The following is a 12,341-nucleotide window of genomic DNA, read 5'->3' as shown; positions in this document are numbered from 1 at the left end:
TTCTCACGATGAGCGCGGGTACGGAATGTATTCATCGTCCGTACCCCGTTCGGGCAAGAAGCCCCGGACTACTTATGAAGCTGCCGCCGCTTCTGTTCCCAGATTGCGACAGCCTTCGGGCAGTCAATCCGGAGCCGTTCAATCGGCTCCCACGAGTTCGCGAAGTGGGCATAACCCCTCCACTTCACGAGGAGCTGCCGCTTACCGCGACGCCGTTGCTCCTGGAGGATCCGCTCCACGTGGCAGTGGACTTCTCCATTCCGGTCAAGCAGGGGCGGAGGTGCCCTCGTACGAGTACGAGTACTCGGCGCCTCCCGAACGCCACTCTCGTCCGAGTGCTCCGGCTGCGGGTCCGACACAGGTCCCTGAGGTTGACCACCTCCGTCAACGTGTCCTCGTGCTTGATATTGCACTTGGCCTTGGAACTGGCGGTGATGCTGCCGCCCAGGCCGGGAATCAGGGCGAGCTCGCTCGTCTTGCGGGCCGCCTGGACCTGTTGGAGCGAGAGTTCGCGAGCCTGCATCTGCGGGTGGATCTCCGGGCATCTTCGTCCGATCTGGACGAGGCCTTCCGCATGATCCGACGGATCGTCTGTTGCCACGTCCGGATCCGCCTTCGACGCACTCCCAGACGTACGCGTATGGTGCGTACCCGGCGTACTCAGCGTACTCGGCGTATGACTCCGGGGTCCGTTCGTACGGAGCCCCTCCGGCGTACGGTCTTGACCGCAGCCTTGCCGTTCCGACCGAGGCTTGGGTGCCTGCTCCGACGCCCTCGTCGACGTCTGTGACCGGCCCTCGCTTCGAGGAGCTGTGTCAAGGTGGGTCTACGAGTCAGCAACCCCCTGCGGATCAAAGTACCGCTTAAGACGCCCAACATAGAACGTCGGGTGCGTCGTCATTGACTTTGGCAGGTCGATGGTGTACGACGCACCATGTCTGGCCAGGACTGCAAATGGTTCGATGAAGCGGGGCTTCAGCTTGTTGCTACCGACAGAGCTGACAGTGTCAAGGGGTAGGTTCCTCGTGTCTAGCAACACTAAGTCCCCCACCTTAAATATACTTAAGTTTCCTCTTCCATGTTTGTCTGAGTACTCCTTTTGTTTATCTTGGGCCGCTGCCATGGCATCGCGGACCCTGCTGACAACGCTCAGCTTGGTATCCATAAAGGATTCCACTTGGTTCCGCAGCGAAACAGGTCTCACATCCGAGACCTGGGAAGAAAAGGCTTTCCGAGCCTCTCCCCCACTTCGAATAGAGGAGTCAGTGTCTCCTCGAAGAGTGAGAGGCACTCTGGGGTGACGGAAGCCGTTCAAGTAGAACGGCGTGAACCCTGTGGACGCGTGCACCGCGTTGTTGAGCGCAAACTCAACAACTGGAAGCTGCGTCGACCACGTACGTGGTGCTGCCGCGCACACACTGCGCAGAGTGTCCTCGAGCACTCGATTGACGCGCTCTGTCCGGCCGTCTGTCTGCGGATGGTCCGCAGTGGACATCTGCAGACGAGTTTCCAGCAAGGGAAACAGCGTTTTCCAAAACGCAGCCGTGAACCGCGGGTCTCGGTCCGAGACAATCGTCTCCGGGAGACCGTGATAGCGGAACACGCCATCAACGAACAACCTTGTGGTTTGTTCGCCCGTAACTGTGACGGGAACCGGAGCAAGATGTACCATCTTGCTCAGCCGACACACGAGCACCAAAATTCCGGTGTTGCTGTGTGCGTCGGCGGGAAGCCCAAAGATGAAGTCATGACTCATCGACTTCCAACAGTCAGCCGGTACGGGCAGGCTCTGTAGTGGAGCCGAAGAGTGCCCTGAGGGTTTGACCCGCTGACATGTTTCGCATGTCTTAACGTACCGGGCGACCCACTTGTACATGTGGGTCCACCAGAAGGACTGAGAGACCGACAGAAAGGTCTTCTCGCGGCCCAAGTGGCCGCTGGGGGGCGCGTCGTGCGCCTCCGCGAGGATATCGAGCTTCAGATCCTCGTCGTTGGGTACGACCACCCGTGGAGGTTCACTGGTCTCCACTCGGTAATAGAGGAGGCCATCCTTCAACTAATATCGGTGGAGCCGTGAGAGCTGTCGCGACGAGAGCCAGTCGGACTTCGCGCTCGTTCCTGCCATGAGGAACTTGACGATAGGCGCGACAGCCTCATCGTCTCGATACGCCATACGTATCCGATCATATAGATCCGTTGTCACCCGCGTGATGTGGGCCAACTCATAGTCAGGACGCCGAGAGAGGGCGTCCGCAAGCACGTTGAGCTTGCCCGGCTTGTGTTCGACGCGGAAGTTGTACTCCGCGAAGAAGGACAGCCACCTCGCCATCCTTTGGGAGAGGTGAGGCGAGTTAGTCGTCGTCCTCAAGGATGCGTGGTCTGTGTAGATCACGAAGGGTCTCGAGCCCAGAAGGTGAACACGAAACTTCACAAGGGCATATTTCATTGCCAGGAGCTCCTTGTCGTGGACAGGGTAGTTCCTCTCGGCGGCTTTGAGCTGCCTGGACTGGGAACGAGATAACTCGTTCATGTCCAGCCCTGTCGGCCTGCAGCAATGCACATCCGATGGCGTAATCGGAGGCATCGCAGACGACGCTAAACGGCTTCGTCTCGTCCGGCAGGGCCAGGACAGGGGCCTCTTGGAGACTGGCCTTGATGCTGTCAAAAGAATCCTGGTGCTCTTGCTCCCAGCGCCAGTCGACGTCCTTCTGAAGGAGGCTCAACAAGGGCTTAGCGAAGCCCGCGGACCCTGCGCTGTACTTGTGAAGGTAGTTGGCCAAGCCCAACCACTTTCAAAGATCCTTCTGGGATCGGGGCGTCGGCCATGCTGCTATGGTCTTGACCTGGTCTGGGTCAGCCCGAACGCCCACGTTGCTTACGAAGCAACCGAGAACTTTAATCGCTTGTGACGCGAAAACGCACTTGTCGATGTAGGCGTAGAGATTGTTTGCTCGCATTACGTCCAACACTCAACGGAGGTGTCCTAGATGCACCTCCATGGCCGTCTTGCCTCCCTCGGCACGGCTATGGACGAATATGTCGTCGAAGGACGTCTGTACGAAGGTGCACAAAGGGCGGAACAGTTGCGTCACCAGGCGATTGAGCGTCGCCGGGGCATTAGACAAGCCCTGCGGCATGACGAGCCACTCCCAAAGCATGCCGCTTGGAGTGCTTACCGCGGTGAGCGGGATGTCACTCTCTCGCATCAGGATCTGGTAGTATCCGTCTACCAAATCCAGCGCACTGTACAGTACGCTCCCGGTCATGTTGTTTAACAACACATCCTTTCGTGTAATTAGTGTTTGGGCCGGCACCGTCGCGTTGTTCAGCTTGTTGTAAGCATGAACTAGACGCCACAATCCGTTCGGCTTCCGAACGCAGAAAGTCGGCGTCGAGTGCGGGGATTTCGACTCCCGCACCATGCCTGCCTTCGCTTTCGCGGCGAAGAAAGCATCAATGACCTCGCACTGTTCGCGCGGGAGAGGCCATTGCCCCGTGACACAATACTTTGTGCCGTACGCCTCGATCCGGTGGGAGTTGGGTCGATGGGTGTTTGTTCACCACGTCCGCATACTCCGTCACCAAAGGATACACCGGATCATTGGGGTTATTAAGGATCTCAGAACCCAAGCGCGTCTGACGCTGCTTGTTTAGGTCTTCCAGGACGTTCTCGTCCAAGACAGAGGAGGAGTTCAGCTCCTCCCGAGTGGTCTCAGGTCTCATGAGCACCATCTCGGCAATCTCTCCAGCCTTGAGGTTGGCCAGGAAAGACTCAGCCGTCATTTCCTCGAGGTTCAGTATCTCTGCAACCTCTGGCAGCGGTTTCAAGTTGACACCAGATGCCTTGACGGGCAAACCGGTCTCGCCATCGAAGATGTGATAACACGCTTCCACCGGCCTTGTCGAAGGAGCCCGGGCCCTTGACTCCGATTCGCTTGAAGCAACATCGATCTGAACTAAGTTCGGATCCGACTTGAGGTGGCGGCGGCGTCGTTGACGACGGCGACCGTGACGTGGAGATTTGCTGCCCACGTCTAGAAATGTCGGCGCTACGACATCCGAGGCACTCGTGGCCTCGTGGGGTACTGTGGTACCCACACAGGAAGCGTGTTCAGCGCCTTCCTCTTCAGTTAAGGTCTGGACGAACGCGTGTGGCACTGTGTTACCCACACAGGAGGCGTGTTCAACGCCTTCCTCTTCAGTTAAGGTCTGGACGAACGCGTGTGGCACTGTGTTACCCACACAGGAAGCGTATCCGACGTCTTCCTCTTCAGTTAAGGTCTGGGCGACCGTGTGTGGAACTCTGTTACCCACTCTGAACACTCTGTTCTCGGTGTTCATGACAGCTGCAGCTGTCTGCGGAACTAAGTTACCCGCCTGTGGACCTAAGTTACCCACGTTGCCGGCTCCTCTTCTGGGCGCTGCCACCATCAAAACATCCTCGGAGTCGTCATATACGTCGACGACTCCCAAGCATCTGCTGGATGCTTTGGTACCCTGGCAGCCCTCGCGGGCGCCCCGGGTCCTGACAGAGGTGGGAACATGACTCAATAATGCTCTGTCGGACTGCGCAGGGCGGCTGGAACCGATTGCCTTGCCTCGCCAGTCGATCCAGGGCTCGTGCTTCTCAAGCCAGGGCATGCCCAGGATCATATCATATGGATCCATATTGAGAACAGTGAACTGTTCGAGGCTGTCAAAGTCTTCAAAGTTGACGGCCAGATCCACTTGGACGTTGGGGACAGTGACGACCTTCCCGTCGGCCAGTCGCACTGACACCGTCCCGTTGCCCTTACTTTATCTCAAAGCATCGGACAACTTGTTGCTGTTGCGAGCTGCCGTCTGGCGGCGTGCGAAATTCTTCGACGCCCCAGAATCGATCAAGATTCTAAAAGGATGATCGTATCCCCGTACACGACCGTCAACTACGAGCAACCCGCCGCTGCTCTTCGCCGATTCGAGAGTGCGAAGACTCTCAGGGGCTAAGTCCCCGTGGTACGCGCCACCCGCACACCCATTACGAAGACTTAGTTCTTCCCCAGTAGGGCGCCCCGCCCCTACTGGTTCCCGGCGCTCCCCTGTCCCCGGGATCCCGGCTTCTTCCAGCGACCCTTGAGGACGGGCTTGGGGAAGGACCGTCTGCGGAGTCTTTCCGCGGGACAGTCGCGCTTGAAGTGGCCCATCTTCCCACAGCCGAAGCAGCGGATGTCACGCTGTTCGGCGGACCCGAGTTCCATGGGAACTGGTCCGTTGGGGCTTGTTCGACCGGGAGCCGACAAGGAACTCCCAGGCCATGCTGAGGCCGGCGTACGCGCCTGGCGATGGCTGTACTCTTCTTGAAGAGCCACTTGAATCGCCTCTTTAAGGGTGCTTGACTGCACCCGGAACAGCTGAGTGCGTGCGGGGCCCACTCGAAGGCCGTCCATGAACACAGTCATCTAGATGTGTTCGTTGAGTGGGTTTCCCACTAGGGACGCCGTGAGCTCCCGTATCTCTTGCACGTACTCGTGCAGTTCGCTCCTCCCTTGTTTACACGAGAGGAAGCGCGAACGCTGACGGTACTCGTAGTTCGCCGAGAGGAACGCGGCTCGGAGCTGCTCACACAGCTGAGCCCAGGATGTGAAACATCTAGGGGGATTTGCTTCCCGTGTGTACACCCAACTCTTAGCACAGCCGCTAAGGTTGGAGAGTGCAAAAGCAACACGAAGTTGCCCGGTCGAGATCAGAGCCGCGTCCATCGCGAGCTCTACTTCCCGGACCCAGAAGTGAAGGTTCTCGCCTTCTTTCCCTTCATACGGCTTAACCTTCAGCCGTATTGGCTTCGGGTGAGGCGGATTTGCTTCCACCGCCGGAGCCTGCAGGCTCTCCCGCACATGCGCGATGAGGCCCTGCTCGTACGCGTCGAACGCATTGACGCGCTCGAGCTGCTCGGCCGGTGCTGACACCACCAGGCTCTGCAGGGCCTCCATCCCGAAGATGCCTGCCATCTTCCGAACCGACTCGAACTGAGAGTCGTTCATATGGGAGAAGTCGTTCCTATCCATGGCAACGAACTTCGGAGAGGTTTAGGTAGTCTACCCGCGGTGGCGTGGATTGACTACGAGTGCTACCAAGTGTGACGGGGTCACACAGCACCTTGCGCTAGAGGAAGTTATCTTCCGAGAGTATACAAACTCTCAGTGAACGGCAGCTCACAGGTCCCCTCTTTATTCAAAAGAGAGCGAAGTAACCTAATTAAGGGAGAATGTAAACTGAGTATATTTATAGGTAGATAAAGCTTGGGTTTAAACAAACTATAAGTCACCTATAGAAATACAATGTCGTTAACCAATGGTTGGCTTTGAACGACCTTGGTACTTAGTACCAAATATCCCGAAGTATGACGTGTCATACCCCTGAAGTGTGAAGTGTCATACTTCATGTAACCAGGGTACACTTAGGGCTACGTACCCAGTTACAGCGATGGTACTCGCGATGGCGTTTCTTGACGAAGAGGACGGATGGGGTTCTGAGAGCTAGCGCTGACTGTGATCGATGGTCTGTAACCACTTGTGGGCGGCGTTCGCGGGACGCAGAAGTGCATGGGCCGTGGAACGAGACTGTGGAGCTGTGCCTCCAAGATACGAGAGCGATAATGAGCTAGGTGAGCTGTGGAACGCGGCGTGGTAGGTAGTGACCTTTAGCGTCTTGACAAGACAAGACCTCACTGAGGAGGTTTCAAGAACAGGCGAGTTCTCATGAGTGTAACGGGGCTACACGGTGTGGGACACACAGGGTACTTGGTACCAGGAGAGCTAACAAACTCTCAGTACATGAGCTAACAAAGTCTCTCAGTACGTTGGCGAAAGCCACACGTTATGCATTTGATTAGGTTTAACTATGCTAGATAGCTAAACATATACATTTAACCCTAGGCGGTTTGGCCGCAATAAAAGTACATCAAACACTTCGGATTTTGAGGCAGAATAGTTATTTCGAGTTAATAACTCTTGAGCCCTGGTTTTAGGGCTGTGCTAAAGCTCCTTCGGATAAGGAATTTTGTATTACGGTCTCTTGAGTCGAACATATTCCTCTGATGCTAAAGCTACGGCAGCCCCACTGCACAATTGGACTTTGAAAACGAGTTCACAGGCATCCCTATGCGTCTGCTTGAACCCGGATTGACGCGATATGGCTGATACAAATCATTCAACACAGCATCCTGGTGACCAGTATGGCTCTCAAAGAGCGATTCTTACTTGCTCACAGCGAGTAACAGGACTCTAGTGTCAGCGTCACCAAGGCCTTGAGGAGGGACACGAGTGTGTGGGGAGCAGTGCTGGAAGCACAAGATTGCTGGAAGCGCATTGTGATACACAGCGACTGGCGTTGGATCACCAGAATCATCGACAGGATGAGCTGTCAATCCACAATCGGGCAGGATGATTTACGACATGCGCCCTGAGCCAGGCTCAGCATCGGCTGCATTTCTCGACGCACACCTTTAGAAATAGCATTGAGCAGACACCGAATTGCGATGTTCACACATTGACTAACTGCTATAACATCACACACATTGAACAAGGACTGCGAGTCGAGGAGAAGACTCGACAGCTGAAACAAGCATCGATCGCGGAAGGAACACTCGGACGTTATAGCAGAACTTCAAGTTTTAATAGCCGTTCTGCAACGACTTCGGATTCCCCGTGTTGATCGATGAGTTGCCCAGGGCACAACAAGCAAGAATGGTCGGACTATTGGCCGGACCGTGTGCCCCAGAGGGGTACAACAAGTCGAGGACAGGAAACAAGTACCAGACATTCGACTGAAAAATGGAAGCGGCGGCCTTCGCACACGAAGCCGTCCGTTATGTTAAGCTCAATTACCATGATCCGGGATTTGAGCTTGTCACTTAAGAAAACAAACGAACAGTGAGTGGACCGGAAACAACCAGTTACTACATTATTGCTGCTCAAGATGCGAAAAAGTCTCGGTCCCAGGGACCCGTGAGGGCGGCTTCTTTGGGGATTAATTATTTAGGACTTCGTCTTCCTGGACAGGTGCTCTGAGCTCTGTGGTCCAGAAGCCATCAATAGATCAACCAGAAAGGTCTGGGCTCATTGCGTGAGGGCACACAGCATGACCATGAGGGACAAGCAAGGCAAGCAGAAGCTGCACCCGCCCATTACGTGGAAATTCTTGAAGAAACTCACGTCGGTAGCTCGAGCTGCTTCTTCCCGGACGCATCGAGCGCCGTGTCGCTCTTCGAGATCTGAGCTCAGAGCTTGAGCTCCTTGGGCGCTGGTCGGCAAATGACTTGATTTGCTGATCGTCCCCCGGTTCGAAAACATTGGTTACACTTTGTGGCTCTGCTCACTCGTACTTAACCAGCCAAGTTTTTGTGCTTTTCCTCCTTGCGATCACTACGAATGGGGCAGACTTGATTAGCTCTTCAGCGTTAGGCTAGATGGTGCTCTCATGCCGAGACCTTGATCATGCTACTTGCTGCGTCCTGAATCATTCCTTGTCGTAACCGAGTGTACACCGAGAGACAATTTGACCGTCTTCCCATTAGCTGAATGTTCAGGTCACTTTTCCTGGACGCTAGAAGCGAGCATGTTCCTCCAATACGGAGCGAGTGACAGGGGTGGTCTTTTGGGGGAGGCCCCATGATCTTGACCGCGCTCTCGTTGATTCTTGTCACTTGGGCCTTCTTGATTGCTTCTCTCTGAGAGAGAAGTTAGATATGGACCCAGGGTCACATTTTCTGCACGCCACTTGGCCCGCACCCGTAAGGAGTCCTGTGCTGCCAAAGCTGGGCACAATAAGTCGGCATCTACACGGTAATACCGAATCATGACACCCGGAGCGATCCGGTGACCTATATGAGACTCGAAAGCTCTCTCCGACAAGCGTAGCTTGCCGGTGCCGCCTTCTAAAGTGTATCTGTCCTATCACATCGAACAGAACTGACACGTATTTGCAAACAGAGCACGGCATTAGGCCAAAATAGACCGATAACGAAGTGGCAGTGGGGGTGGACTCGTGATAGCGCTATTCGTCAGGATATCCAGTTGTGACAACCATGCTTCCGCTGGGCCGTGCCGCCACCTTAATACCGGCGCCGTGCGCATGCCCAGGGCAGGTACAGCGACAGACGCTGTACCGGTTCATCGAAGGACTGGAGACGTCGTCTGACGGCGGTGTGGCTCTGAGCATCAGGATTAGTTGGTTGATAGGCTCAAAAGCGACGCCACCTCCCACCATGAAGAGCTACATGAAGCAGCCGAAGTAAACAAGCAACTTGATATACACCTCGTTTGGAAGTGGTACATGACCGGCATCTCATACCGCTCACGTTCCTTTGAGGGAGAAGCTCAAACGAGTCGAACTCATTGGGCCACTCCATCGAGATGGTTCCTGAAGGAAATCGTTTTAATTTGTTTTTAGTGATTTAATAAAATATAGTTAAGCTCTCTTTTTTTTTACAAGCCAACGGCATCTCAAGCATGAGCTCAGCCCCCTCTCCTGCATCCACCGAGGACATCGGCTATACCAGTACCTTCTTTCCAATAGAAGCCGCTGCTACGCTATTGACCGTCGGGGTAGGGCTGCTCTACTGGTTCTGCATCCGTTCCGGTCGTGTCTACTCGCCCACCGCATCCTTCGCCAATGCCGAACCATATTCTGCGAAACCTCGTGAAGAACGCTTTGCTGCCTTTGTGAAGCACGAATTATCTGCCAATGAGACGGTGTTATTCGCGGGTCGCGGGGGGCGCATCGAGCCCTTCCGAGCGTTATATGACGCGCTTCAAGTGCCACTTCACGTCGTAGACTTGACACAGATGGCAGGTGGCTCAAAGGTACTGGAAGCTCTGCACGAGAGACACCCGGAACAGGTTGAAAACGTGTACTTATTCCTCAAAGGACATCTGGTGGGAGGTTTAAAACAGCTACGTGGTCTATTGGTGGATGGACGAAAGGACGAGCTTGGAGAAAAGTGTGACTGGAGTCACGTTCGAGTCGATACCAAAAGTGACACGGGGTTTATGATTCTCAGTGCACTGAACTCGTTTCAGTGTGCTGGCGAGATTAATCAAGAGGGTGCGAACTTTGAGACAAAGCCACTGCATACGGTGGATGAGCTTCGCGCTTTTGACCCGAAGACGCTCGTTAGGTGCTGCGTGCCCATTGCACCGCTCTCCAGGAAGCAGCGTAGACGTAGTAAACTGTTAGTGTGTCATGACATGAAAGGAGGATACCACGAAGACCGATTCAAGCAGGGATGCGACAATTTTGACGCGTATCGCTTCTATCAGTGGGATCTGGTGGACTTGTTCGTGTACTTTGGGCATGCGTTAGTGTGTCCTCCGCCCAGTGGGTGGATCGCGGCTGGACATCGTCATGGCACGCGTGTCTTGGGCACTTTTCTGACTGAAGGCGACGAAGGAACAGAATTATGCAAAGAGCTGTTTAAAGATGCCCAGTCGGCCGAGGTAAGCTCGCTATACGTACATTGCTTAACGTGCTTCTAGATCGCTGATGTTGTTGCTGTTAAACGCAGATATTTGCTTCGAAATTGGCTGATATTACTCGGCATGGGGGCTTTGATGGGTGGCTAATTAACGTGGAAAACGACGTTCCTGCTGCACTGGTGGCTAATATCGATGTGTTCTTGCGCACTCTTCGCAAGGCGCTGCAGCTTCAAAACCCACTGGCGCAAGTCGTGTGGTATGGCAGCCTCTCCCGGTCGGGTAAACGAAGCTCCTATGTGCGTCTGGACGAGGCAAGCACCGAGTTCTTTCGCAACGTCGATGGCTTCTACGCTGACTACGGCTGGACACCGGACGACGCCAAGTTCTCGGCTGCATTTGATCTAGATCGCCGTTATGATGTATACATGGGTATCGACGTGTTCGGAAGACACGATATGCTCGGAGGAGGCAAGATGAACTGTGGCGAGCCACTGCGTCTGGCGTGGAATGCAGGCGTGTCTGCTGCTCTCTTCGCTCCAGGATGGACGTATGAATGCTACCAGCATGAGGAGCAACAAGACTTTGTCGTGGTCGAGAATCACTTCTGGAATGCTGTCCGAGAGAGCTGGAAAGCGAGAAGTCCGTGCTATGATGCACTCGGTGGGCAGAATTGCCTCTACACTGCGTTCAACGTTGGTCGTGGCGTGGGTGTCTGGTCACAGGGGGAACGTGTGGGTAATTCAGCGTGGTCCAACATGACAGAGCTGGATGTCCAGCCAGACCAAGCGCTGCATGCTGGTAACGTCGTCACTACTGCTACAGGGTCCATGAAGGCTGTTATCTCGCACGATACAGCATTCCATGGAGGCGCAAGTGCTCAAATACAGGTAAGGATCGCAAAGTTGTCATGTTAGCACCTGCTTCGTATACTAATCTGTGTATATTGCACTTACTATTCTAGGGTCAATTAGATGGACGGGAGAAATCATATTTCAAGCTCTTTGACGTGGATATCGAGTTCTCGCCGCGTCGTATCATGGAGATTTCGTACACGACGGCAACACGTGACGAGTCTGTGTGTCTGCTAGTGCTGACTGTATGTCCGGGTCTGGATCGTGCTACACATTTCGTGATATTGCGCTCAATGGATGACTCGGAGCCAGACATTGGAGAGGACCGAATGGGTAGCAAGAAAACGTTGTCCACGGTTGCAAAGGCCACTTCAGAAAAGCATTTCTACTTGCCCGTCTCTACTGAGTTTTTCCACGTCGAAGGTGTCAATGCTGACGCTGTACAAGGCATCACCGCTGATGGTTGGTGCAAGAAGACGTATCGACTAGGAGGCCAGCTTTGGGACCAGAAACACATTGTGGAGATTGGTGTACTATGTACCAAGAAGATAAGGAAAGTCCCCGGTGAGCACGAAGACTATCTGGCTTATATTGGAGAGATCTGCGTGGTTGGTAGCACTGGCAAACCTGCCGTAAGAGCGGCTCATCGCGGCGTCCACAGCCAGCCACAATGCTGCGAGAACGCGAGAATAACATCCTTCAAGCGCAATGATGTTCAATCGGTATCTTTTGGATTGCAATGGGGCTTTACGTCGGATGGAGAGCCCATGCGCTACGTGTTGGCGTTTGCTTGCATCGAAGACGGCGAGCGGGTATTCGTAGGTAAAAGCTTTGACGATACTTTGTGGGTGGACAAGTATGCGTGGCAACGACGAGAGGGCGACAAGGCGACTCGCCTTACACTCGAACTGCGCAGTGTTTCGTGGGCTGGCCAGAGTAGTACTGCCGTTTGCCAATTGCATTTCGAAGAGTGATATGTAAAAGACCCTCTGTTCGCCGACCTTGGCCCATGATGTAGGCGAAAGCAAGAATGTGT

The 12,341-nt window shown here is 54.5% G+C and overlaps 1 protein-coding gene across 1 annotated transcript; it reads left to right on the top strand.

Annotated features, from left to right (window-relative positions):
* Positions 1–9,723: 9,723 nt before the first annotated feature.
* Positions 9,724–12,279, top strand: PITG_06864 (cytosolic endo-beta-N-acetylglucosaminidase, putative; the record flags this gene model as incomplete). The annotated part of the gene is made up of 5 exons (XM_002904799.1): positions 9,724–9,733; positions 9,796–10,475; positions 10,544–11,341; positions 11,416–12,161; positions 12,222–12,279. The coding sequence occupies 5 exons, from the start codon at positions 9,724–9,726 to the stop codon at positions 12,277–12,279; spliced, it is 2,292 nt and encodes a 763-aa protein (XP_002904845.1).
* Positions 12,280–12,341: the final 62 nt, after the last annotated feature.

Source organism: Phytophthora infestans, genomic scaffold, assembly GCF_000142945.1.
Source record: "Phytophthora infestans T30-4 supercont1.10 genomic scaffold, whole genome shotgun sequence".
NCBI lineage: Eukaryota > Oomycota > Peronosporomycetes > Peronosporales > Peronosporaceae > Phytophthora > Phytophthora infestans.
The sequence above is the reverse complement of the archived record's forward strand: the minus strand, read 5'-3'. Positions and strand labels throughout refer to the sequence as shown.